Source organism: Onychomys torridus, chromosome 7 (genome assembly GCF_903995425.1).
Source record: "Onychomys torridus chromosome 7, mOncTor1.1, whole genome shotgun sequence".
Classification (NCBI taxonomy): domain Eukaryota; kingdom Metazoa; phylum Chordata; class Mammalia; order Rodentia; family Cricetidae; genus Onychomys; species Onychomys torridus.
The window spans coordinates 102,822,103-102,849,521 of record NC_050449.1 but is presented as its reverse complement, the minus strand read 5'-3'; the positions used below and the strand labels follow the sequence as shown (position 1 = coordinate 102,849,521).

General features: G+C 47.4%; 1 protein-coding gene across 1 annotated transcript; it reads left to right on the top strand.

The window, feature by feature from the left end:
- Ptpn23 (protein tyrosine phosphatase non-receptor type 23) lies at positions 1–27,292 on the top strand. Its single transcript, XM_036193275.1, has 25 exons — positions 1–158; positions 14,273–14,347; positions 18,680–18,807; positions 19,036–19,112; positions 19,621–19,670; positions 19,801–19,932; positions 20,368–20,448; positions 20,522–20,653; positions 20,739–20,786; positions 21,186–21,242; positions 21,354–21,412; positions 21,582–21,661; positions 21,775–21,889; positions 21,985–22,050; positions 22,315–22,460; positions 22,738–23,055; positions 23,133–23,287; positions 23,365–23,516; positions 23,609–23,788; positions 23,874–25,650; positions 25,745–25,929; positions 26,035–26,139; positions 26,222–26,360; positions 26,447–26,560; positions 26,641–27,292. Exons 1-25 carry the CDS (start codon positions 75–77, stop codon positions 27,118–27,120), a joined length of 4,935 nt encoding a protein of 1,644 aa, XP_036049168.1. The 5' UTR covers positions 1–74; the 3' UTR covers positions 27,121–27,292.
- The last annotated feature ends 127 nt before the right edge of the window (positions 27,293–27,419 follow it).

Sequence of the window (27,419 nt, the reverse complement as noted above, 5' to 3'; positions counted from 1 at the left end):
GGTTGCGCGCGCGGCTGAGGCAGCAGCTGCAGCTGGGAGGGGAGCGGCCCAGTGGCCGCTAGGCGCTCTCCGCCATGGAGGCCGTGCCCCGGATGCCCATGATCTGGCTGGACCTGAAGGAGGCCGGGGACTTCCACTTCCAGTCAGCGGTGAAGAAGGTGAGCCCACCTCTGCCGCGTATCTCCGTCGTCCGCCCGCGCGTGACGCCCCCTGCGCGCCGGTCCCTCCCGGGGTTCCGTCGTAGGTCGGGCCAGGCGGTTTTCCTTAGGCTGGCCTGTCTCCCCGTGCCCGCACATCACCCTTATCTCCGACTGGCACTGCATCCTTGTGGGAGTCTGCTTTCCGACCTCTGTCCTGGACCACCTGCATTTCTACCGAGGCTCCGTGCTTCCTTGCTGTGACGTTCCGGACCAGCTCTGCCCTGTTCTTCAAGGCCAGGAAGCCCCGGTGGGCAGTATGGCGGTCCAGGCTGTGCGGAGTCCACGCTAGGCCCGAGCATTGGTGGGCTCCCAGTTCACGGCTGGACTAGGAAAGAATGTGTGTTTTAAGACAGGAACCCCAGTGGCCTGTAGGAGTGCCGGGCTCCTAGAGAGTGAGTGTGTGTGTGTGTGTGTGTGTGTGTGTGTAGTCGGCCAGTCTGACCTTCCAGTTCTGTATGGTCTCCTTACAAAATTTCTGTTCCGAAGTTCCTTTGGACCAAAAGACACAGTTTTTTGTTAATGAGAGGGCTCTTGGAGGCATCCTATTCGTCATTGTGGAGAGTAGTCGTTCGGAGTTAGTGAGTCAAGGAGTTTCTGTGGCGAGATCAGGTGTGGTGATGGGGAATTAATTGGGTACCCTCCAAGATAGCCACTGCCTTAGGAAGGGTCCCCAAAGAGCATTGAGGGCCATAGTAGAAATGGACAGGTGGGAAGCTGTTACAGGTGAGGAGCCTTGGGTGTAGCACTTCAGCTGTTAGTCTATAACCTTTCACCACTCTGTGGTGCTTGGAGAAAGAAGTAGGGGAAAGAAACGGGCTTGGAAGTACTTTCTCTCACATCACCACTTGCACAAACTGCTTGTATGTGTGGGGGTGGGATGGGATGAGGTCAGGTGTTGTGTGTGTGTGTGTGTGTAACCATCATCAAACCTAGAGCCTGGCACAAGAAGTTAGGCAAGTGCTCTACAGAGGTACACCACCCCCCTTTTCATCTGTAAGACCAGCATATTAAACTGATTGATCTAAATGTACAGAATTTGGTTAATTTCTACCCATCTTCTTTTTCATGCAAATACAAGGTGAACTTTCCTAAAATGTGTCAAAAGTGAGGGAGAAAGATAGAGACTCATTATGCTGACCCCTGGGAATACAGAGTCAAGCCAGTATTTTCAGTTTCCCATTCAGGGAGTCTCGCTGACACAGCCTAATTCTTTGGGCATTTGTCACAATCCTATTATATATGTATGATCTATGTGTTTCTGATACAGGTGTTCCACATTCTGTTCATAATTATTATTTCCTGTTTCCTTAACAGGCTGTTTCTCCTTAATGTGCCTTTGATTGTGGAATTCCTTCTGTTCGAATGACTCCAATGTAAATATATGCTATTCAGGATATCTGATATGCAAACCCCAAAGGGGTTGTGACCCACATGTTGGGAACCTCTGTTCTACCTAAAAGAGCTCTCATTTTTGCCCCTTAGGTTATAGGGCTGTTCTTTAATCTCTGTGAATGGGTTCCATCCAGTTTTCAAGGTCCAGTTGAAGCTCTGTCTTTCACAAAGCTTTCCTTAATCCTTTTATTGGATTAGCCTTTCCCTTTTCTGAATTTCTTTTCCTTCATCCTTTCTTTGACATAATTATATATACTTTTTTTTCCTCCCTCAAGACAAGGTTTCTTTGTGTAACAGCTCTGGCTGTCCTAGAACTCACTCTGTAGACCAGGCTGGCCTTGAACTCATAGAGATGTGCCTGCCTCTGTCTCCCAAGTGCTGAGATTAAAGGTGTGCACCACCACTGCTGTGTGCTATTTTTAATATTTATCTATGTGTGTAGATGTATGGGTTCAGGCGTGGCAGTGCATTTGTGTGGGGGTCAGAGGACAACTTGCAGGAGTTAATGCTCTCTTTCCACTATCAGGTCTAGGAAATTAAACTCAGGTAGCCAGACTTGGCAGCAAGTGCCTTTGCCCTCTGACCCTGCCTAGCCATCTCTCTAGCCCTAATGTGCAGGGTTTTTTGTTTGTCTGTTAGTTTTGTTTTTTGTTTTTTGTTTTTTTTGAGACATGGTCTAACTATGCATCTCTGGCCATTCTGGAACTCATTATGTAGACCAGGCTAGCTTTGAACTCATAGAGATCCACCTGCCTTTGCCTCTCAAGTGCTGGGATTAAAGGCATTTACCACAATATTCTGCTTCTATATGTGCTATGTTTTAACCTCATATTCAGCTGGGATACCAGAAGGGCATCTCTGTGTTCCTTTAGCTTAATACCCACTACATAGGAAAATGTTTCTCAAATGACTGAAAGTCAGTCTAGAGGGAATTTCAATTAGATTTAGATTATGTTGACCCTAAATGGAAAAATTTCAGCCCAGGGGCCGGACAGATGGCCAATAGAAAATAGAACATCCTGCTCATGCAGAAGTTTGGAGTTTGGTTCCTGGGACCCATATTGGTGGGCCGGCTCAAAACTGCCTATAACTCCAGTTCCATGGGATCAGACTCCCTCTTCTGGCCTCTGAGGGCACCTGCATTTACATGCACATACCCACACCCACATACACCTTAATAATAATGAAAAAGAGCATTTACATGCACATACCCATACCCACATACACCTTAATAATAATGAAAAAGAAAATCATAGCCTAGTCAAATATGATGGTTACATATCTGTAATCTTAGAATTTGGAAGACTGAATTCAAGACCTACCTGGACTACATAGTAAACACTGTCTCAAAACATAACCTTAGTTCCAAAACTCGATTTGTTTTTTGTGGGGAGGGGTAGGTAGGAGACATTGGTTAAGACAGGGTCTTAAAAGCAGTTGTGGCCTCAGACTTGCTATATAGCAGAGGCTAGGCTTGAATTCCTGATTCTTTTGCCTCTGCCTTCCTAGTGCTATGATTACGGGCAAGTGCCACCACACCAAGGCCTAGGAGATTTTTGTTTGAATGTAGCCTTTCTTGTTGTGGTCATTCATGTACCCAAAACCCTGAGAGCACCTGCCTTCAGTGAGAGGTGTTGCTCCAGAAATACAATTCCTACTGGGCATGGCCATACACATCTTTAGTCCCAACACTTAGGAAGTAGAGGCAGGTGGAGCTCTGTGAGTTCGGGAGCAACCTGGTCTACAGAGTGAGTTCCAAGAGAGCCAGAGCTGTGTAGTAAGATTCTGTCTCAAAACAAAAACAAAAAACAGATTTCCCTACATGTCAGAGGAGATTCTGCAGAAGTCCCTAGACCATCTCAGCCTGTGGGTCATGATTCTTTTGGGGGTTGAATAATCCTTTCACAGGAGTCACCTAAGACCATCAGAAAACACAGATATTTACTATCGAAAACAGTAAAGGTCCAGCCTTTATTGTGTTCTCCCAGGGTTCATGGAAGAGTCTAATAACCAGCTGAGGATTCTAATCTGAGGGATATTCAATGAGTCTAAGCACACTGAGTTCTTTAGTCATTCACTTTATTCTTCTCAGTCAGTTCTATCTATAGTTTCTTTTCAGTCCTCATACTTAGCTCCTCTCTGTCCCTTCTGCTGCTCTCTCATTATTCTACCTAGTTCTTTCCATCTTCGTTCTCATCTCTGTTCTTCTAATCAATTCCCTCCAAGTGCTGTGGGGGAACTGTATATAGACACAAGCAGTAATTCTTTGGTAATGCAATGGGAGGTTTGAAGTTTTCAGGGTCACAGAAGAAGGTGATAAGGTTCCAAACATAAAGCAGTAATTGTCAGCTTCCAATTACAACCCAAAGGGGAGTTCTCCAATAGAGTCAACTAAAGGCTAAGATCAATTAGGGAATTGTAAAAGGTCTTAAGTAAATAAATCGGGATGAAGGTAAGGAGTTGAGGATTTGTTTTGTTTTGTTTTGTTGAGACAGGTATCTCCATGTAGCTTTGGAGCCTTTCCTGGAACTCACTCTGTAGACCAGGCTGGCCTCAAACTCAGAGATAGGCCTGCCTCTGCCTCCCAAGCGCTAGGATTAATGGCGTGCACCACCACTGCCCAGCCTATGAGTTGAGGATTTAATTGCTAGTGGTTCTTTTCTCTATCTGCGAGTGAGATGAGCTAATGCTTATCTATCTGCACTTGTCCTTAGATAAAAAGGTATCTTAGATGAAATACTTTTGTCCGGAGAATGGCCCTGGCCAGATTTATGTTAATGAAAAATAAGCACAGCTGGGGAAAGTTATCCAACTACCCCAAATGTATAGGGAAAGTTGTGCCCAAGATTGAGATGCCATCATGAGCTCACATGTATACATACCATGGAAATGCGCGGTAAATGGGGAGAATCATAGTTGTTATTGCACAAGAAATATACAAGAAACAGCCAATTCATTCAAAAGGCAGTAATTCCATCACGCCTTGCATGATGGTTTCCTCTAACAGAACGCTTAGTTCTGATAGGTTGACCTTCTGAACTCTAGTTGTCATTGCTGTATACTCCCATGGATTTTGCTGCCAGCTGCTCTCATTAATATACATTATGATTCATAACAGTAGCAAAATTACAGTTAGGAAGTAGCAACAAAATAATTTTATGGTTGGGGGTCATTACAACATGAGGAGCTGTAGTAAAGAGTCCGCAGCATTAGGAAGGGTGAGAACCACTGATCTAGAGCCTCGAACTCTCCCTTCCCTAACTGTAGTGCTCCCATCCTACTTTTTGCCTCTTGTCTGATTGTCATTCTCTAAATTGCAGAAATTGTTCTGTTGACTTGGTGGTGTTCTGTTTTCATCAGCCTGGCAATATAGGTCTTAATTAAGACAGTCTTCCACAGCCTTATTTATTTATTTATTTATTTATTTATTTATTTATTTATTTATTCATTCATTCATTCATTTATTCATTCATTCATTTGTTTATTCATTCATTCATTTATTTTTAGTGGTGCTGGGGATTGAACCCAGGGCCTTGTACATGTTAGGCGAGAGCATGTCACTGAACTACATCGTATAATATAGCCCCTCCCCCCCATTAACACAAGGAGTCCATAGTGTAGTAGAGGAAATTTCAAAGTTTGAGCAATTTAGTATGAGAGTAGCTATAGCTATAGGGTACTGAGAGACCAACTCGAGATTTGTGTTAGACACTTGCATTGGACCCAAAAGACCCCACCAGTACAGGCTTTTGGTGTTTGGTGAGGTTGAACCCTGGGCCTTGTGTACTTTACCATCTCCAGCCCCAGTGTACACTGTGACATTAGCTTTGATTGTTGGCAGGAAGCCCTGTAGCCAATTAACTAAACTGCAGACATTTAAGTAGTTAAGGTGTAACTGTTGGCTGGTTGATCACACTGTAACTAAGGTGTTTTCTGTGCTTCAGTGTCTTCAAATGTCGCCTGTTGGTGTAGATTGCAGTTCTCTGAAGCAGCTGTTTGGAGGAATGCCCTGTTCACAAATCATTGTGTCTATCCTTTTGCTCAAATAAACTCCATTAAATTTAAATTTAGCTTTTCTTTTAACAGTATTTTATGTGAAATGGGAGCCAAGAGAATCATAAGCTGGTTTTGAGCTGCAGTGCCAAACTATGTTGGCACACTTGGGCTCACATAAGAATTCAGTGGACAAGCACTGACCTTGAGCTGTATACCCCTACCCCACACCCACTTTTCAGTACTAGGGATTGAATCCAGGGGTTCAGATGAGGCAAACACTTTATCAGTGGGCTACATCACCAACCCCTGTGTACCATATTACTCTTTTGGGGGCCCAAAGGGCTGACTCACTGAAAATGAATTAAAGATGACTCGTGTTTTTTTTTTCTTTTAAGATTTATGTATTTATTTTACATGCATTGGTGTTTTGCCTGCATATACATTTGTGTGAGGGTGTCATATCCCCTAGAACTGGAGTTACAGACAGTTGTGAGCTGCCATGTGGTTGCTGGGAATTGAACTCAGGTCCTCTGGAAGAGCAGCCAGTGCTCTTAACTGCTGAGTCATCTCCCCAGCCCTGACTCTTGGGCTGTTTACTAGTGAATGATTTGGCCACATGTGTTAGTTAACACTGAAAGTCATTTCTTTCCAAACACCAACCCTTAACCAGCTACACTGGAGCAGAAGTCAGGCTTACTCAGGCTGCATACTGCATCCCTCCTTGTTCTTTTATTGAGTGCCTATTACATATGGTTGGGGTTACCACAACATGAGGAGCTATATTAAATTGCCATGGCATTAGGAAGGTTTCGAAAATTCTTTTAGAATTTCTTTTACCTTCTTTTTTTTTTTTTTTTTTTTGGTATGTGGAGCTGAGGATCGAACCCAGGGTCTTGCACTTGCTAGGCAAGTGCTCTACCACTGAGCTAAATCCCCACCCCTGAGCACTTACCTTCTAATGATTCATGTAGTTACTCATCCACTGCCAGTGCTAGGTAGGTAGCCGCCATGCCTGTCATTTGGCTTCTCCTTTCACTCTGCTCCTTTTCCTGTCAGAGTCCTCTGGAAAACTGCTGTTGAGGCCTGTCACCAGCTCACTGCAGTCTGCCCTGTAACTTGACTCCTATTCCTGCCTGGCTTAGGTCATTGTTGAGTCCTCTCCTCCTGCTCCTTAACCCCAGTTAAGCCATGCTTCTCAGAATCCCTTCATCTGTCTGGTTTCCTGATTCAGACAGGTCTTTGGTCCTGCCAGTTGACTTGACCTTGGAAAGTACATGTTCATTGCTGCTTCCCACTGCTCATCTTGTTCACATCTGGTTTTTCAGCTTTATGGAATTCTTCTCTCTTCTAAATTTCCCCCAGAACAGGTAAATGTGAAGAACAGAAACCTTAAAAAAACCCTTCTCTGGATGCCCACCAGTGGAGGACATGAAATCTGTTATCTGTGGTGTTGATCTGTTTTTATCTCTTGTCACAGATGGAAAGACTCAGTTGGTCTGCCTGAACCTGTCTTTCTTCTTGTGTTATGCAGAATGGCCCCCAGCACAGATGAACTGAATGGTCGATGGTCTTTCCTGACCTAATTTCAAACACCAGAGGTTCTGTATACATTTCACTCAGGGTTTAGACCAGATTTTTTTGGGGGGGAGGCTGTTTTTTTTTTCAAGACAGGGTTTCTCTGTATAGCCTTGGCTATCCTGGAACTCACACTATGGACTGGGCTAGCCACCTGGCTCTGCCTTCTGAGTTCTGGGATTAAAGGTGTGAACTGCCACCACCACCTGGTGTAGACCAGATTCTTTTCTCAGAAAGTCAAATTCTTTGGCATGTCCATGTTTGTGTGTTTGCAGGTGCACATGTGTGCATGTGATGGCCAGAGGCCAACTTCATGTATAGTTCCTTAGGCTAGCTGTCTACCTTAGTTTTTGAGCTAGGTCTTGTGGATTAGGTTAGCTTACTAGCAAACCCCAGGGATCTATATCACCTCTTCAGCGCTGCAATTACAGACTTGTGGCACTATGTACAGTTGTTTATGTGGGTGCTAGGAATTGAACGCAAGCCTTTATACTTGCTTGTATGACAAGCACTTTACTAACTGAACTTTCTCCTCCTACCTCCCCTCCCAACCCTCCTGTTTTTTTGTTTTGTTTTGTTTTTTTGTTTTTCAAGACAGGGTTTCTCTGTGTAGCTTTGCACCTTTCCTGGAACTCACTCTGTAGCCCAGGCTGGCCTCGAACTCTGAGATCCACCTGCCTCTGCCTCCCAAGTGCTGGGATTAAAGGCGTGCGTCACCACCGCCCGGCTCCTCCTGTTTTTTTGAGACAGGGTCTTGTAGTATAGGTAGGCTTTAAATTTGCTCTATAGCCAAGGGATGGCTTTGACACCTGATCTTGTCATCTTGTCACCACTTGCCTCATGCTAGGATTCTACAGGAGTAAGCCAGCACACCCAGTTTGAGAAGTAATAAATTATTGTGTACACGGAGTGCCTTGTGAATGTCGGCTGAATAACCAGTTTAGTTCTAGCACGCTCTGGGAGTTGTAACTTGAATCTTCTCCCTGGTGCTGTTCAGACCAAGGGGCCATTGAGAAGCCACATGGAGGGAGGCTTTGAGTATTGTGGGTGGTCAGACTAGGAGAGGACTTAAAAAGTCTGTCCTCATGCCCTGTACCTTTGGCCTGTAATTATCAGGCTTGCTGACATGGATCAAGGGGCTGAAAGCTTTCCTTGGCAACACTCCTTTGTCTGAATAAAGTGTTTCATTTGAAATTCAGCAACTGAGTATATATAAAGTAACAGTAGTGTATGTAGACTTAATTTTATGTGCATGTAGTACAGCCCAAGGAGTGACCTAGATTTGATTCAACTCTGGAAATGGAAGAGGAGTTAAACAAAAACAAAAAACAAAAAACAAAAAAAAAGAAAAGAAAAAGAACAGCGTATGTGATGAACTAGATATCCATGATGTGGTTTTGGTGCACACCTGCAGTCCCAGCCATATCTATGCCAAAGTGGAAGGATCACTTGGACCTAGGAGTCCACATCCAGCCTAGACAACAGCGAGACACTGGCTTTTTAAAAGTTCCATTTGAAGGGGTTGGAGATTTAGCTCAGTGGTAGAGTGCTGGGTTTGATCCTCAGCTAAAAAAAAAAAAAGTTCTATTTATCTAGGTTGTGGTGGCCCACACCTTTAATCCCAGCACTCAGGAGGCAGAGGTTGTCGAATCTCTGAGTTCTGTGAGTGTGAGGCCAGCCTGGTCTACAGAGCGAGTTCCAGGACAGCCAAGGCTATACAAAGAAACACTGTCTCAGAAAAAAAAAAAAATCCATGTGATAACCTGCCTTATTTGTGTATTGCTTTAATTAGTGCAGTGAAATTTGAAGGCATTATATCAAATTAAGAGTAATGCAGAATGAGTATATGCTAGTAGAAGAGACTGAGGTAGAGGGACTGTTCCCAAGATCAGGAGTCAGGAAGTCTGGCTTGGGGTCTGTGGCTTGAATATAAAATGGCCCCCATAGGCCCACAGGGAGTGGCACTATTAGATGTGGCCTTGTTGAAGTAGGTGTGGCCTTGTTGGAGGAAGTGTGTCACTAGGGCGTGGCCTTTGAGTTTTCAGAAGCTCAAGCCAGGGCTACTGGCTCACTGTCTCTTCCTGCTGCCTGCGGATCCAGATGGAGAACTCTCAGCTCTTCTCCAGCACCATGTCTGCCTGTGTGCTGCCATTCTTTTCACCATGATAGTAATAGGGTAAAGCTCTGAACTGTAAGTCAACCCAGTTAAATGTTTTCTTTTATAAGAGTAACCCCGGGCTGGAGAGATAGCTCAGTGGGTAAGAGCACCAACTGCTCTTCTGGAGGACCCAGGTTCAATTCCCAGCACCCACATGGCAGCTAACAACTGTCTGTAACTCCAAGATCTGACACCCTCACACAGACATATGTGCAGGCAAAACAAATAAATAAAAATAAGTAAATAACAATAAATAAATTATTTAAAAAAAAAAAAAAAGAGTTGCCGTGGTCATGGTGTCTCTTCACAGCAATAAAATCCTAACTAAGACAGGGTCCTACTGCCCCATTGTTGGTTGCTGATTTTTCATTTCTCTAATCTGCAGGCAGTGGCATGATTCAGAATTCTTGTTTCTAGTGATCATTAGTGGCACAGATTTGTGTCATTTGTTACTAGAAGAGTAACAGCACAGAGCAAGTGTTGCCAGTAGAAGCTGACCTCTTCCCCTGTCCCCTCAGAGTTGAGTGACCTTCAGGACTGTGAATGATCGGATACTAATCACACATCTCTCATTTGTGGTTTAGATTATTTTTGAGAAAGGGTGTTTCTGAACTTATGTAGGCCAGGTTGGCCTCCAACTCAAACCCACCTGCCTCCACATCAGTCGTGGTAGGACTAAAGGCTGTAATACCAGCTGTGATGTGGAATCTTACACTTCGAGAAGATTAACACATGAGAAGAGTTCATGATTATAAATCTTAGTACAGTACAGGTCTGCCATATCGTGAAGGATATTTTCAGCTGAGCATACTCTTTCTGGTTAGGACATAGCTCGAGTCTTTATGACAGCTCTGTGAAGCAGTATAGCAGGTAACACTAACCCCTTTTACAGGTAAAAACAACAGAAAACCAAGCCCAGAGCCACAACAAGTCTATGGGCCATGCCATCCTGGACACAGCCCAGTTTATCCAAATTTTGTTAAATCCACAGAAACTCCGGTGCACTCCTAGGATTTTCTGTATGTGAAGTAGCCTTGAGACGAAAATTGTCTCTTTTTATTTCTCTCTTAACCTCTGTCTTAGTTAAGATTTCTAGCGCTACAGCAAAACATTATGACCAAAAAGTAAGTTGAGTCATTCTGTCAACTGAGGCTCCTTCCTCTCTGACTAGCTTGTGTCAAGTTGACACACAAAACCAGCCACTACACTCTTCTTCCCTCCCATCACCCACCTGTGTGTGTGTTTGTTTCAGGATCTCATGTAGCTAGCTGGTGGACTCAGATTTGAGGATGACCTTGAACTCCTGATCCTCCTGCTTTTGCCTCCCTAGTGCTGAGATTATAGGTATTATCCACCACATCAGGCTGGAAGTGGAAAGACTCTTTTATGATTAAAAAAAAAAAAAAAAAAAAGAATTTGTTTCCTACAATGCCTTCTTTTCTTTTCCTTCTTCAGGAGATTTGATCTCTCAACATATTTTCACTTGAGATCTGTTTCTTTTTTATTTACTTATTTTATTCCATATGCATGTGTATATGCACACCATATGCATGCCTAGCCTGCAAAGGCCAGAAGAGGGCTTCTGGTCCTAGTCTAGAACTAGAGTTGGTTATGAACCACCATGTAGATGCTGGGAATAAAACCTAGGTTCTCTGAAAGATCAACAAATACTCTAAACTGCTGAGCCATTTCTCCAGCCCCAGACTGGCGGCTTATCTGACAAAAAGGATCTATTGTCATGGTTTGGTTTGGTTTTTCTCTCTCCCAAACCACTTTCATTGGGAGTGTAATTTAATCACAGTAAACAGCTTTCATCTCAAGCACAGAATTCAAGGGAAGCCTGACACTTTTTGAAGTTCTCTCAGTATTGGTTGGTGTAGCTACACCATTGTCTCAGTTTTCTTACTCTTGGGTCTGCTACTGGCTTGTTTTCCCAAGTAACATTAGGTCAGACTGTGGTTAGATAGATGGGTTACTATTCCATATCTTGAGAATTCAGCAAGTCTCTTTACTGTTATTTTTTAATTTTTTTAAATGTTGGCTGGGCAGTGGTGGTACATGCTTTTAAGCCCAACACTTGGGAGGCAAAGGCACATGGATCTCTGTGAGTTCGAGGCCAGCCTGGTCTACAGAACAAGATCCAGGACAGGCTCCAAAGCTACACAAAGAAACCTTGTCTTGAAGAACCAAATAAGGGGGCTGGAGAGATGGCTCAGCAGTTAAGAGCCCTAGCTGCTCTTCCGAGGACCCAGGTTCAATTTCTAGCACCCACGTGGCAGCTTGCAACTCTCTGTAACTCCAGTTCCAGGGACTTTGATGACAATACAAATAAAATAAAATTTAAAAATGTTATTATATCTTATTCAGTGTGTATATGTGTTTGTATGTGTGTGGATGCTTGCACCACAGTGCATGTGGAGGTCAGAGGCCAACCCACAGGAGTTGGGTTTCTCCTCCCACCATGTGGGTTCCATTAAGCCTTGCCTGCCTTCTGTCCTCTTTTCAGTGGGGCCAAATGTTTGGATTCTGGTTGTTGCTGCATTAGTCACTAACTGCTGGTTAGTTCTGTCAACTTGACAGAACTGACTGGGGGAAAGGAGTTCTCATTTGAGGAACTGTCCTGAGAGCACCTCTGTGGGGCATTTTCCTAGTTGGTAATTGATGTAGGAGGGTCCAGCTACTCTGGGCAGTGCCATCCTTGGGCGGGTAGACTGGGCTGTGTAAGAAAGCAAGCTGAGCAGGTGAGGGGCATCCAGTCAGTTAGTAGTGTCCCTCCATAATCTTTGCTTCATTTCTGCCTCCACATCCCTGCCTTGAGTTCTTGCCCTGACTTCCCCTCGGTGACGGACAGTGATGTGAGAGTGGGAGCCAAGAAACCCTTTCCTCTCAAGTGCTTTTGGTCAGTTTTTATCACAGCCATGACATGAAAGCTACGACACTAATGCTGTGATCTTGGCAAGTGCCCTGACCTCTTTGCCTCAGTCCCTCATCCCCTCATCAATGAGGAGACTAGGTCCGTCTCTGGCCTTGTGGTAAGGATCTGGTAAGACTGAGTGAAGTGCTGAGGACCTTGCTGGCCTGTCATAGGAGCTTGGCGAGTGTCTGCTGCTTTTCATTCTTGGGGGAACAGTGAGTCAGTTCTCTGGGAGTGAGGGAAAGTGGCTCTTTCCCCTTCACTGTTGTGTGAAAGGCAGAAACAGAATTCTTGTTTTTAGGACTATGGCGTCTGATTCCTTCAGCTGTGTCCCACAGAGCCTCTGGGGCTGCACTTCCTCCTTTATCTAACCTAAGGGTGGGCAAGCCCTGACACTTCTCACTACACAGGAGTTGACTTAGGCCACATTTTATATTTGTAGATTAGGTAGGGGTCGAAAAGATCTGAGTGAAGTTACCTGGGAATCAGTAAATCAGCTTTAGATTGGTTGGTTTTATAATACTGGTTTTGTGTTCGCAGAATTGATATTTGCTCAGTAGACTGCTTTCATGGCCTTTCTCTCTTCAGGAGGCTACTGAGAGAGTAGATCTTTTCAGATACCTTAGTTCCTCAGCCATTTTTTGAGTCATTTTCCCATATTTCAAATATTGAAAAACATTGAAAATCACCCAAATCTTGGTTACCCACATTTATTATTTTAAAATTAGGTATGTAGGGTGTGAGGGTGTGCTGTGGGGTGCACATGCCATGGAGGTCAGATGACAACTGTAGTGTCCATTCTCCCCGCCAACTCTATTTGTGTTCTGAGGATTGATCTCCATCACTGGCTTTTACGGCAAGGACCCGATGTCACCAACATCAGCCAACTTGCTGATCCTGTTTTTAGTTGTTTCACTTTTCAAGCTTTATTGTTTGGTTGGTTGGATTCTCCCCGAGACAGGATTCCTCTGTGTAGCACTGGCCGTCCTGGAACTCTCTCTGTAGACCAGGCTGGCCTCAAACTCACAGAGATCCACCTGCCTCTGCCTCCCGAGTGCTGGGATTAAAGGCGTGTGTCACCACGGCCCAGCAGGCTTTATTTTTATTTCATGTTTATGAATGTTTTGTCTGGATTACATATTGCACCATGTGTAGGTGAGAAGACATTGGATCCTCTAAAATTGGAGTAATATCTGTGGGCCACCATGTAGTTGCTAGCAGGAGGCTAAACCTAGGTCTTCAGCAAGAGGAGCAAGCCCTGAATCCTAGAGAAGCACTGTACCAGCTGAGCCAACTCCAGCCCTGTTGGTTTTTATGTATTTTTTGAGGATTTATTAATTTTTTTAAATTTATGTGTATGAGTATATGCCTTCATGTGTGTCTGTGCACCACATTGTGAAGGGAGACCCAAAGAGGGCCCCGGATTCCCTGATACTGAAGTTACAGATGATTGCTAGCTGTCTTGTGGGTGCTGGGAACTGAACCTGCATCCTCTGGAAGGGCAGCCTATTCTCTGAACTGCTGAACCATCTCCCCAGCCCTGTTTTTATTTGAATGATATCCCATTCCACACTGGCTTATTTCTCATCACACTCCCTCAGGCCTTTCCTGAGAGTCATTGGTGCCCTTTCCTGTCATGTAGGTGGGTGGGAGTGGGGTTTGCACCTGTGCTTGTTTGGAGCCTCTTGCCTATGTGTATTTTGAGTTTAGGGCTATACCTGTGATTTTAGAACAAAGGATTCTTGAAGGAGGTTTAAGTTAATGACCCTTTGAGATCTTCATAGGGCTCTATTTCAGCTCCTTGAGCTGGTAGAATCCTGGTGTCTGTTCCCAGTAGGCTATAGCATGTGAGGGACCTGTTGAGGTGTTTGCGTAGGGTATTTAGTCTTCATTTTCATGGGCTCAGAGGAGGAGGAGGCCGTCCTGGTCAGCTCCTGTGTGCTGCTGATAGCTGAGGCCTTGCTTTGGTGACTGCCTCAGACTTGGGGCACATCTGCAGATCTTCCTTACCACTTCTTTTTTTTTCCCTTCCTCTAGTTTGTCCTGAAGAATTACGGAGAGAACCCAGAAGCCTACAATGAGGAACTGAAGAAGCTGGAGTTACTCAGACAGGTAGGAGAAGTATTTTTATGTTGGTACAAATGGAATTGGTTTGCTAAAGAAGTATTTAAACATACACACACACACACACACACACACACACACACACACACACACACAAACTCTACCATCTACTGTGGTCAGTATTTGAATTCACTAATTTTCACTTTATTTATTTAGTCTACAAAAGCATCAAAATTGCTGGTAGAAAAGTTTTTGTGTTCACTCCGACAGTCTGATAGCTGAAGAAGGATTTTATTTTACTTACTTTTTCTTTCCCCATGGGTCTCAGTGCAGCTTAGGCTGGCCTTCAGTCCCGAAAGTCCTAGGACTATAGGCATTGTCCTTATGTTTAAGTCTTAGCTGTTTTGCTGTAATGGGGATTGAACTCGTGTCTTCAGGCTTGACATCAAGTGTGCCTACTTGCTGTGCCATCTAGCTGTTTCTGAGAGACGGTTTCATATAACCCACAGAGGCCTACAACTTCATGTAGCTGAAGATGATCTTGAAGTTTTGATCTTCCCTTCTGTCTTCAGTGCTGAGGTTACAGGTGTAACCACCATCTCCAGTTTATGTGATCCTGGATCACACCAGGGCTTTTTTCATGCCAGGCAAGGATTCTACCAGCTGAATATCCACAGACTCCATTGGTTTTTGTTGGTGGTGGTTTGTTTGTTTGAGACAAAGTCTATCTGTGTAGCTCTGGCTATCCTAGATCTCACTCTAGACCAGGCTGGCCTCAAACTCACAGAGATCCGCCTGCCTCTGCCTCCCAACTGCTGGATTAAAGGCGTGCGCCATCACACTGGCTCTAAGGTGGGTTTTTTTTTTTTTTTTAAACTTAAAACGGTTTTAATTTCCCCTGTCCCCATATTTTCAACATTTTGAAACATTCATATATAAGAATTCAGCATATTTTCAGTCTGTTGGATTTTTTTTGTTCTTTTTCTACATTGTCTTTTTGTTATTGTTGTTTCGTTTTGTTTTGTTTTGTTTTTTCGAGACAGGGTTTCTCTGTAGCTTTGGAGCCTGTCCTGGAACTCGCTCTATAGCCCAGGCTGGCCTCGAACTCACGGAGATCCACCTGCCTCTTCTACATTGTCTTTTGTCAGGCCCATAAGATCTCAGATATGGCAGCTTCTTCATTATCTGTTGTTTGACCTTCTGAAATTTCACTTACTTTCAGTCACTTGTATTCCAGAATACTAAATTGAAAATTCCAGAGTAAGTAATTTAGAAGTTTAAGTTGCTTACAGTTCTGAGTAGTATAACTAAATCTCATGCCATCCTGCTCTGTCTTATCCCACCTGGAATGTTCATTGTTGCTTTGCTTAGTGAATGAAATCTCATGATACCTTGTTAAAAAAATTTTTTTTTCTTTTTCTTTTTTTTTTTTATTCCCCCCTTTGGTTTTTTGAGACAGGGTTTCTCTGTGTAGCCTTGCACATTTCCTGGAACTCGCTCTGTAGACCAGACTGGCCTTGAACTCACAGAGATCCATCTGCCTGTCTCTGCCTCCCGAGTGCTGGTATTAAAGGCATGTGCCACCACCGCCCAGCTAAATTCTTGTGTGTATTTGCACACACAAGAGTGGGGCCATGTTTGCACATTTGTGTGGCAATCACAGGACAACTTGCAAAGGTCTGCTCTCCCCTTCTGCCATGAGTTCCAGAGACTGAACTCAGATGCACAGGGTTCACAGCAAGTGCTTGTACCCACTGAGCCATCCCTACAGTTCAGTGCTGTGTTTATTAAGTAACTCTTTCTGTTGTTGTTTTTATTTTTGTTTTTTTGAGATGGGTCTCTATGTAGTTCTGGCTGTCCTGGAGATGGCTATGTAGACCAGGCTGGCTTCTGCCCTGAGTACTGGGGTTAAAGGTGTATACCACCATCCTCAGCTGCCCTTATTTTCTTAATAAATAGTCATGATGCTGGCAATTGTCGATACCAAAGAGAAACTGTGAAACACTTTCTTGAAGTTAAGCATGAGGGTTCACACTTACAAGCCCAGTTTTAGGAGACAGTGGCAGGATGGTGGAGTGTGAGCCTAGGCTACAGTGACACTCTTTCTCGAGCCCTCTTTTTTTTTTTTTAAAGTCCCAGGTGATGGTGGCACACACCTTTAATCCCAGATATAGGTGGATCTCTGTGAGTTCGAGGCTAATCTGTTCTACAAATCGAGTTCCAGGACAGCTGGAGCTTTTACACAGAGAAACCCTGTCTCAAAAAACAAAGGAAAGCTAAAACAAAACTGCTGTTAACGTGGGTAGGAATTATCACTACAACAGCCTGCTTTTGGTTCTTTTGGGTGTATACTCAGAAGTGGAATTACTGAATTACTTAATAGATAGGATTTCTGAAGAATCACCACACTGTAATTTTGCACAGTGGCTCACCATTTTACATCTCCACTAAGCATCCTAATTTCTCCATTCTCCTAGTGTTTGCTATTTTCATTGTTGTTTCTGAGAGTCTCACCACATAGCCCAGGCTGGCCTGGAACTTGTGATCCTCCAGCCTCCTTGGTTTACAAGTGTGCAAACAGCCTTGCTGACTGTTTTTTGGGAAGTGTTGCCCCCCACCCCCAGCAGGGTCTTATGTAGTCTAAGCTGGCCTTTAACTTATTCTGTAGTGAAATATGACTTGATCCTGATCTTCTGCCTCTCCCTTCCAGGTGTTAGGGATACAGTCATGTACTATCATGTCTGGCTTATTTTATTTTAATTATTAATAGTCATCCTAATCAGTGTCAGGTAAAGGATAAGGCATGTCAGGCACATGGGGGAGTGTGTGCGTGCTTCTTCAGGGTGGGACAGGGGAAAGTTGATGGTGTTTCAAGCCCAGTTCCTCACTGGGCACCTGCTTCTTGACAGTTATATGGTCTGCTTTTCAAAATGTGAACAGAGGATTCCTTTGTTCTGTTTCTTTTTCCTCTCAAATAGAAAGGTTACTAAAAACCTGAAAATAGTAAATATCCAGAATATATGAGCAAAGGAAAATTTATGTCTATATCTGCACCCTTCTCTCTATATAAATGTGCATGTATGTATCTGTGTGTGTGTGTGTGTGAGTGAATGCATGTATACAATAAACTGGAGCTGGGAAGATAGCTTATTTGGTAAAGTGCCAGGCATGCAAACATGAGAACTTGGGTTTAGATCCCCCAAATCCATATAAAATACCAGGTGTGGTCATGCACATTTGCTAGTTAGTGCTTGGCGGGGGTGGGGGAGTGGGGGGGTTGGGATGGGGGTGGTGGTGAAAGGTCAGGGAAGTGGAGATAGGTAGCCAGTTGGAGAGCTCTGGGTTTCTCTGTTTTCAACTTGATGTCAACCTCTGGTATGTGCACCTGCACACACACACACTATACATACAGAGAGAAATCACTACATTAGTATTATTCATAGATAATCACTGTCGGCATTTTGAGGTATAGTCATCTGGATTTTTTTTCCCTTTTTGGTCTGTATATTTATTTGCATAGCCTATGCTTATACATAAATGAGATCACATATTCATCTGTTGATTCTTTTTTTGTCTGTATTTCATAGAAGTCATAGTATATCCATAACAACCTGTCTTTAGTTTGGTTGAGGAATATTTTCTTGTGTAAGTAGTCTTGACATAATTCATGTAAACAGTCCTCTTTAATGGAAAATCTAGTGGCATCCAGTTTTTTAATCTGATAATGCTGTGAGAAATGCCCTTGAATATAGTCAAGGATTTTTCCCCCTCTTGGATATCTGCCCTCCATGAATCATTTTTCTGAGGCAAGGTCTCATGTAACTCAGGCTGACTTCAAACTTGCTTTCTAGTCAAGAATGATCTCGAATGATTGATCCTCCTGGGCTCTGGGATTACAGCTATGCATCATCATGTCTGGATTTCTTGGCTGTCTCTTACTGTACAGTTTTAGATATAGAACTGTGGGTCAAAAGTTAAACATAGGTGGAGGGGAAAAGGTTAAACCTAGGAGCTGGAGAGATAGCTCAGCGGTTAAGAGCACTGGCTGCTCTTCCAGAGGACTCAGGTTCAGTTCCCAGCACCCACATGGCAGTTCACAACTGTCTGTAACTCAAGTTCCAGGGGACCCAGTTCCTTCTTCTGATCTCCAGACACCAGGCACACATGTGTTGCACATACATGCATAAAATAATATTTTTTTAAAGTCAAATATAGACAGAATTTTAAAGCATATTGTAGAGTATCTTCTAGAAATGTGGACAGACTCTGTCTACCAGCCTTGGCTGGCAGTATGGTATGTCCAACACCTGTAGATGTAGATAGAGCTCTCTTTGAAATCTCTAATGATGGTGAGCCGGTTCCTTCCGTCCTACTTCCCAGAATGCTATTCGTGTCGCGCGGGACTTTGAGGGCTGCAGTGTCCTTCGAAAGTACCTTGGCCAGCTACACTACCTGCAGAGTCGGGTGCCCATGGGCTCAGGCCAGGAGGCCGCTGTAGCTGTCAACTGGTGAGAGCTGGGCTGGGAAGTTGAGAATTTAGAATGTGCTTGGACAGCTGGGATACTTGGGTGGTAGGCATGATCCCTTCCCCTTTCCTCTCTCCTTGCACAGGATGGGGAGTGTTAGTGTGGTCTCCCATAGACCTCTGTCTCATACTGGAGTGGTTGGTCCCCTTCCCTGACCCTTGGGCCCAGGCCAGGTCCTTCCCTCTAGATGACTGAGATGCATGTCTGCAGGACTGAGATCTTCTCAGGAAAGTCTGTGGCCCATGAAGACATCAAGTACGAGCAGGCCTGTATTCTCTACAACCTTGGTAAGCTGCTTGATCCTTCCATGGGCCCTATGCCAAGCCCTGCCAGCCCTGGGTCTCAGCTCCTCAGGTCAGATGGCCAAAAAGTCTATGGATGAATGAAAAGAAGATGCCTGGGTTCTGACCCTTTCCTGCCTCTACCACAGCTACACTGGCACTTCTGCTGTTTTTTGGAACAGCTACTCGGCCGGTCTGACTACCACAGATTTGTCCCTGTGCACTCCTACAGGGAGCCATGGTCTTTCTTTGCCTGGACAATATCACTCACTCCCCTATTAAGGCTGGCCTTAGATTGCCCTTCCAGTCAGTGTGGCTGTTGGCTGAGGGAAAGCATGGAGGCTCCTTCCTCTTCTCCCCAGCCAGGTCATGACAGGAGAAAGGGTTTAACCCAGTTCTCAGACTTGTTTTTCTGACGGGATGACAGCAGGTACCTCTGCTTCAGTCTAAACACAGCTGTAGGCAGCCTGGGAAGCACCTCCAGGCTCTACTAACAATGTCCCTGCCTCTCTAGGTGCATTGCACTCCATGCTGGGGGCTATGGACAAGCGGGTGTCTGAGGAGGTAAGGACTGGGGAGGGGGCAGTGTGGACATGTGAGTGTGCTATGGAGGACACCAAGTGTCCTCAGCTCCCAGAAGTTGAATGAGTCCTGCCTTAATGGAAGTGGTCATCTTTCACTTCCTCCCTCCTAGGGCATGAAAGTCTCCTGCACCCACTTCCAGTGTGCAGCAGGAGCCTTTGCCTACTTGCGTGAGCACTTCCCACAGGCCTTCAGTGTGGACATGAGTCGCCAGATCCTCACTCTCAATGTCAACCTCATGCTGGTGAGCCAAGTTGTCTTTCTGTTTTGAGATGAAGTCACATTTTGTAGCTCAGGTTGGTCTGAAACTTACTGTGTAGCCCAGGCTTGCTTCAGAATCAAATGGCCAATCCTCCTCCCTCCCTTTTGGGGTTAGTCATGTAGTTAGCCACCACCCCTGACTTTAGGTTGAACTGAAGGAGAAATGGCTAAGGGAGGAAGGAGGCAGTTCACCTAGATTCTAGGCCAGTCATGTTGCAGATAGTAAGGGGCAGGCAGGAAGGAGGCCTTGGCATTGGGTCTTTGAGTTCCTGGTAGATCAGGCACAGGTGGTAATTCTGGGAGTTGAGGAGAGCAAAGGAGAGAACGGTCAAGAGGGACTATTTGGTCCATCCCTTGGCTCCCAAGAAGAGAAGGACCTTCAGGTGGACAGGGCATTGACTTGCACTTGTTGATCCAGGGCCAGGCTCAGGAGTGCTTGTTGGAGAAGTCCATGTTGGATAACCGGAAGAGCTTTCTAGTGGCCCGCATCAGTGCACAGGTAGGAACAGGGCTGAGGATGAGCATTTGCTTTGCTCCCGATCCTTGATGACTGAACTGATCCCAATTCCTAGGTGGTAGATTACTACAAGGAGGCATGCCGGGCCTTGGAAAACCCTGAAACTGCTTCCCTACTGGGCCGAATCCAGAAAGACTGGAAGAAGTTGGTCCAGATGAAGATCTACTACTTTGCAGCTGTGGCTCATGTAAGGCGAGCAGCTACTGGTTGTGGCCTGGGCCAGGTGGCTGTAGCTCAGGCAGCAAGTCATGTTGCTTCCTCTTCTTTCCTAGCTGCACATGGGGAAGCAGGCTGAGGAGCAACAGAAATTTGGGGAACGGGTAAGTGGACTGTGGGTAAGGGGGACCCTCAGGACGTATTCCAGGATTTTAAGATGCTGTCTTTACATCATACTGGAGGTGGGATGCTCCCTCTTGACTGCTCATCTTCCTCACCATGTGCCAGGCCATCATAACCTTTCTGTAGGTTTTGTATCTTCCCACCTTGTAGCCCTCATTCCTAGGGGTCTGAGGAGACAGGATGGGCTCCTCATGGGGAGGATGGCTCTTTGGAGGTGTAAGCTGCAGGGTGGAGCTGTTTGGGGCTATTGGCTTGGCTGGCATCTGCTACCTGAACTGTTGGTCTTATGACCAGTCACCCGATCATCAAGTAGGACAAAGTGGGGAGATGGAACATTAGGGTCCAAGAGGATAGGACAGACCAGGCTTTGCCCTCCACAGGTGGCCTACTTCCAGAGTGCCCTGGACAAGCTTAATGAGGCTATCAAGTTGGCCAAGGTAAAGCTGGATGAGTGTGACTGCCTTTCAGAGCCATGAAGGCAGATGGCAAGGCTATAGCTGAGCTCAGTGCTCTCAACACTGGCCTTGGTTATCTCTTCGTCTCTCCAGGGCCAGCCTGACACTGTGCAAGATGCACTTCGATTTGCTATGGATGTCATTGGGGGAAAGTAAGTATGTGGGACTAGGGTTGTCGGGTTTTTCTTATTAAATATCTTGTTGTTTTGCACCCTTGGGAGGAAGCTAACAGTGCCAGGGAGCAGTGGCCTACGTGGGAGTCTAGTGTGTGGATCCTTGGTAATCTGTGATTCCTCCCTCCCTCCCTCCCCCCACTCCCAGATATAACTCTGCCAAGAAGGATAATGACTTTATCTACCACGAGGCTGTGCCAGCACTGGATACCCTTCAGCCTGTGAAAGGTCTGATAGCTGAGGGGAAGCTGAGGAGTGGGGTTGGCAAAGGAAGGTGGAATAGGGAGGAGCTGCCTTGAGTCTTCACAGGACCTGATCTATGGGATACTCCCTGCTCTTAGGAGCCCCCTTGGTGAAGCCCTTGCCAGTAAACCCCACAGACCCAGCTGTTACAGGTCCTGATATCTTCGCCAAATTGGTACCTATGGCTGCTCATGAGGCCTCATCACTGTACAGGTGTGTAGGAGGGACCGGCTCCTTTGCTTGGTACAGAAGACCTTGAGGTCCTTCCAGTACATAGGTCTCCAGCAACTGGTCTGTTTATTCCTTAGCGAGGAGAAGGCCAAGCTTCTTCGGGAAATGCTGGCTAAGATTGAAGACAAGAATGAGGTCCTGGAGTAAGTGTGGGACAAGCTGTGGGGGTAGGGTACACACCAGCTTTCTTGCCTCCCTGCTCAGAGTCTAGATTGAGATTTTGAGGGTTGATGTGCTGTGGAGGGTGTCCTGCCCCACCGTCGCTATCATTGTCTGGGCATAGCCTGCCAGTCCATGTTTCAGTCTAGTTCCAGTGGAGGGGTCAACCTAGCAGGCTTTATGTGGAAGGAATTGGGTCAGAGCCAGTTGTCATCTGATCATGCTGTCATCCCCTCTCCCTTCCCCAGTCAGTTCATGGACTCAATGCAGCTTGACCCTGAGACAGTAGACAACCTTGATGCCTACAACCATATTCCACCCCAGCTCATGGAGAAGTGTGCGGCACTCAGTGTCCGGCCTGACACCGTTAAGAACCTTGTCCAGTCTATGCAGGGTGAGCAAAGCACAAAGCAGACAGGTGCATTGGGTAGCATGCAAGTCATCTGCCGTGGCCTCCTCCACTGAGGATGCTGGGGAAGCCCTGGCCCAGGCATGCACCATCCAGATGCTTCTGTGGATCAGTGAACCATGGGCCTCTTAAGTTATCTGTGGAGTTTAGCAAGTGCTGGGAAACAAGCTCTGATCCAAGTGGGCATTTCTGTGTCTTGTGGGCAGAGGGCTGAGTGGTACCTGGTTTGCCTACCTCAGTGGCTAACCCCTATACCCTTCAGTGCTGTCAGGTGTGTTCACGGATGTGGAGGCCTCCCTCAAGGACATCAGGGATCTGCTGGAAGAAGATGAGCTACAAGAGCAGAAACTGCAGGAGACCCTGGGTCAGGCTGGAGCTGTTCCTGGCCCCTCTGCGGCCAAGGCTGACCTTGTAGAGGTGAGGCGAGAATGGGCCAAATACATGGAAGTTCATGAAAAGGCTTCCTTCACCAACAGCGAGCTGCACCGCGCTATGAATCTGCACATTGGTAACTTGCGCCTGCTCAGTGGACCATTGGACCAGGTGCGGGCTGCCCTACCCACGCCAGCCCTTACCCCAGGTAAGCCCCGCCCATTGCTAGCAGGAGAGGCTCGGAGCTGGGTTTTCTTTGGCCTTACTGATTGCTCCTGCCCTCAGAGGACAAAGCTGTGCTGCAAAACCTGAAGCGCATCCTAGCCAAGGTGCAGGAGATGCGGGACCAGCGTGTGTCCCTGGAGCAGCAGCTCCGAGAGCTGATCCAGAAGGATGACATCACTGCCTCCCTGGTCACCACTGACCACTCGGAGATGAAGGTGGGTTGGATAAGCATCGAGAAAGGGCTCTGTTTCTGAGCTTCTTCCTTAGTTTTTTTGTCCCTGTCTTCCCACAGAAACTGTTTGAGGAACAGCTGAAGAAGTATGATCAGCTGAAGGTGTACCTGGAGCAGAACCTGGCCGCCCAGGACAATGTCCTCCGGGCACTGACTGAGGCCAATGTGCAGTATGCAGCTGTGCGACGGGTGCTTAGTGAACTGGACCAAAAGTCAGTGTCTGCCGTTGTTCTTACCCCAAGCCCCATCTGGAGCTCTGTCGCTACAATTAGCCTCATCCTGGCTTTTCCTTTTGCTCATCAAGGTGGAATTCCACACTACAGACCCTGGTGGCTTCCTATGAAGCCTATGAGGACCTGATGAAGAAGTCTCAGGAAGGCAAGGACTTTTATGCAGACCTGGAAAGCAAGGTAGCCACACTGCTGGAACGGGCACAGTCCATCTGTCATGCCCAAGAGGCTGCCCGCCAGCAGCTCCTGGACAGGTGGGTGTGCATTAGGCTCACTGTGGACCCAGCCAGCCCAGCCTGGTTTGTGGGAGCTGGCCTTACTTCTCTGCCTGTCCCTTAGGGAGCTGAAGAAGAAGGCACCACCACCTCGGCCCACAGCCCCCAAACCACTGCTCTCTCGCCGTGAGGAGGGGGAGGCAGAGACTGGAGACCCACCTGAGGAGCTGCGCAGCTTGCCCCCTGATATGGTGGTTGGCTCCCGGCTGCCTGACCCATTCCTAGGAACTACTGCCCCACTCCACTTTTCTCCTGGCCCCTACCCTAGCTCCACAGGCCCTGCAGCCCACTATCTCTCAGGACCCTTACCCCCTGGAACCTATTCAGGCCCTACTCAACTGATGCAGCCTAGGGCTGCAGTGCCCATGGCATCTGGGACAGTCCTCTACCCAGCCCCCGCCTACACATCGGAGTTGGGCCTTGTACCCAGATCCTCTCCCCAGCATGGAGTTGTAAGCAGTCCCTATGTGGGGATAGGGCCACCTCCACCAGTTGTAGGTCTTCCCTCTGCTCCACCTCCCCAATTCTCAGGACCTGAGTTAGCCATGGCAGTTCGGCCAGCTACCACCACCGTAGATAGTGTCCAGGCCCCTATCTCTAGCCATACAGCACCACGGCCAAACCCTACCCCAGCTCTTCCCCAGCCCTGCTTTGCAGTGCCTCAGCCTGTGTCCCAGCCTGTTCCCCAACCACAGCCTCTGCCCACACCCTATACTTTTTCTATAGGGACCAAGCAGCACCTCACAGGCCCTCCACCACAGCAACACTTCCCTCCTGGGATCCCCACAGGCTTTCCAGCCCCCAGGATTGGGCCCCAAGCTCAGCCTCAGCCCCAACCCCCCCCCCCACAACCAGCATTTGGGCCACAACCCCCACAGCAGCCCCTTCCATTCCAGCATCCACATCTCTTCCCATCTCAGGCCCCAAGGATCCTTCCTCCACTTCCCTACCCGTTTACCCCTCAGCCTGGTGTCTTGGGGCAGCCATCACCCACCCTGCACAACCAGCTCTATCCAGGCCCATCTCAAGACCCTCTTCCCCCACACTCAGGGGCTCTGCCTTTCCCTAGCCCTGGGCCTCCTCATCCTCACCCCACCCTGGCATATGGCCCTGCCCCTTCCCCTAGGCCCCTGGGTCCTCCAGCAACTCCTGTTTCTATTCGAGGCCCCCCACCAGCCAGTCAGCCCACCCCTAGTCCCCACTTGGTGCCTTCTCCTGCCCCGTCGCCCGGGCCTGGTCCAGCACCTTCCAGGCCTCCAACAGCAGAGCCACCACCGTGTTTGCGCCGAGGTGCTGCAACTGCAGACCTGCTGTCTTCTAGCCCTGAGAGCCAGCATGGAGGTACTCAGCCTCCTGGGGGTGGACAGCCCCTGCTGCAGCCTACCAAGGTAGATGCAGCTGAAGGCCGTCGGCCACAGGCCCTGCGGCTGATTGAGCAGGACCCCTATGAACATCCTGAGAGGCTGCGGCAGTTGCAGCAGGAGCTGGAGACATTTCGGGGACAGCTGGGGGATGCAGGAGCACTGGATGCAATCTGGAGAGAGTTGCAAGAGGCACAGGAACATGATGCTCGAGGCCGATCCATTGCTATTGCCCGCTGCTACTCGCTGAAGAACCGGCACCAGGATGTTATGCCCTATGACAGTAATCGTGTAGTGCTGCGCTCAGGCAAAGATGACTACATCAATGCTAGTTGTGTGGAGGGGCTCTCGCCATACTGTCCACCCTTAGTGGCTACCCAGGCCCCACTGCCTGGCACAGCTGCTGATTTCTGGCTCATGGTGCATGAACAGAAAGTATCAGTCATTGTCATGCTGGTGTCTGAGGCAGAAATGGAAAAGGTAAGAATCTAGATGGGTATTCAAGAGGAGATTAGGGAGTGGGGAGGCAGGGAGTCCAGGAAAGCCAGCCTTAACTATCTTGTCTGTTCTTCAGCAAAAGGTGGCACGCTACTTCCCCACCGAGAGGGGCCAGCCCATGGTGCACGGAGCCCTGAGCGTGGCACTGAGCAGTGTTCGCACTACCGAAACCCATGTGGAGCGGGTGCTGAGTCTGCAGTTCCGTGATCAGAGCCTCAAGCGCTCTCTTGTGCACCTCCACTTCCCTACTTGGCCTGAGTTGTGCGTTCACTGTTCTGGATGGTGGGAGTTAGGGCAAACTCCTTAGGTGCTTGGGGGTGAAGGCCTCTCACACAGGTCTGGTTCATACCTGTCCTTTCCCTGCAGAGGCCTACCAGACAGTCCTGGCAACCTGCTGCGCTTCATCCAGGAGGTACATGCACATTATTTGCACCAGCGACCTCTGCACACACCTATTGTTGTACACTGCAGGTAGGGAGCTGGCACCCACCTGCATGAGGGTTGCTACCCTGTGGGCTCTTAGCCTGGCCTTATGCGTTCCTTCTTGCCACAGCTCTGGAGTGGGCCGCACAGGAGCCTTTGCACTACTGTATGCAGCAGTGCAGGAGGTAGAGGCTGGGAACGGGATTCCTGAGCTTCCTCAGCTGGTGAGGCGGATGAGGCAGCAGAGAAAACACATGCTGCAGGAAAAAGTGAGTGGGTGGATTGGGTTGAGCTGGGTCTTGCCCATTGAAGATGGCCCCTGCCCAAGCTGACTAGACCAAATGTGTCTTTCTAGCTGCACCTCAGGTTCTGCCATGAGGCACTGGTGAGACATGTGGAGCAAGTTCTACAGCGCCATGGTGTGCCCCCTCCAGGCAAGCCCATGGCCAGCATGAGCATCAGTCAGAAGGTAAGGGTAGTTCCTTGAGGGCTCTGCTGGGACAGTTGAAATCTAGTGAAACTGTCTTCTTACTAACTCTGCCTTCTCAGAATCATCTGCCTCAGGACTCCCAGGATCTGGTCCTCGGTGGAGATGTATCTATCAGTTCCATCCAGGCTACCATTGCCAAGCTCAGCATCCGGCCCCTAGGTGGCTTGGATTCCCCAGCTGCCAGCCTCCCGGGCCTTGTAGAAACCCCAGGTCTTCCACCAGCCAGCCTCCCAGAGCCTACCCCTATCCCATCCACCTCTCCTCCCCCTCTCTCTTCGCCTTTGCCTGAAGCCCCACAGCCAGAGGAGGAGCCACCAGTGCCTGAAGCCCCCAGCTTAGGGCCCCCCTCCTCATCCCTGGAGCTGTTGGCCTCTCTGACTCCAGAGGCATTTTCACTAGACAGCTCTTTGCGGGGAAAGCAACGGATGAGCAAGCAGAACTTTCTACAGGCCCACAATGGACAGGGTCTGAGGGCTGCCCAGCCTACGGATGACCCCCTTAGCCTCCTGGACCCACTCTGGACACTTAACAAGACCTGAACAGGCTTTGCTTCTTTGGTCCTTACACTACGTCTCCCATCCCTGCTGCCTTCAGCTCTGCCAGATGGAGTCGCACTGCAGGCCTCAGTTCTGTCAGGTTCTGCTCCTTTGTGGAACCTGACATCTTTCAGCCCTGGGCTACTGAAATAATAAACCTACTCTGTGGCCAATGTCTGAGTTCACCCACTGCTGCCTCAGGACTGTGGAAGACACTTTACTCTCCCTTACCACATTTTCTTTTTTTTTTTTTTTGAGACAGGGTTTCTCTGTGTAGTCTTAGCTGTCCTTGAACTCACAGA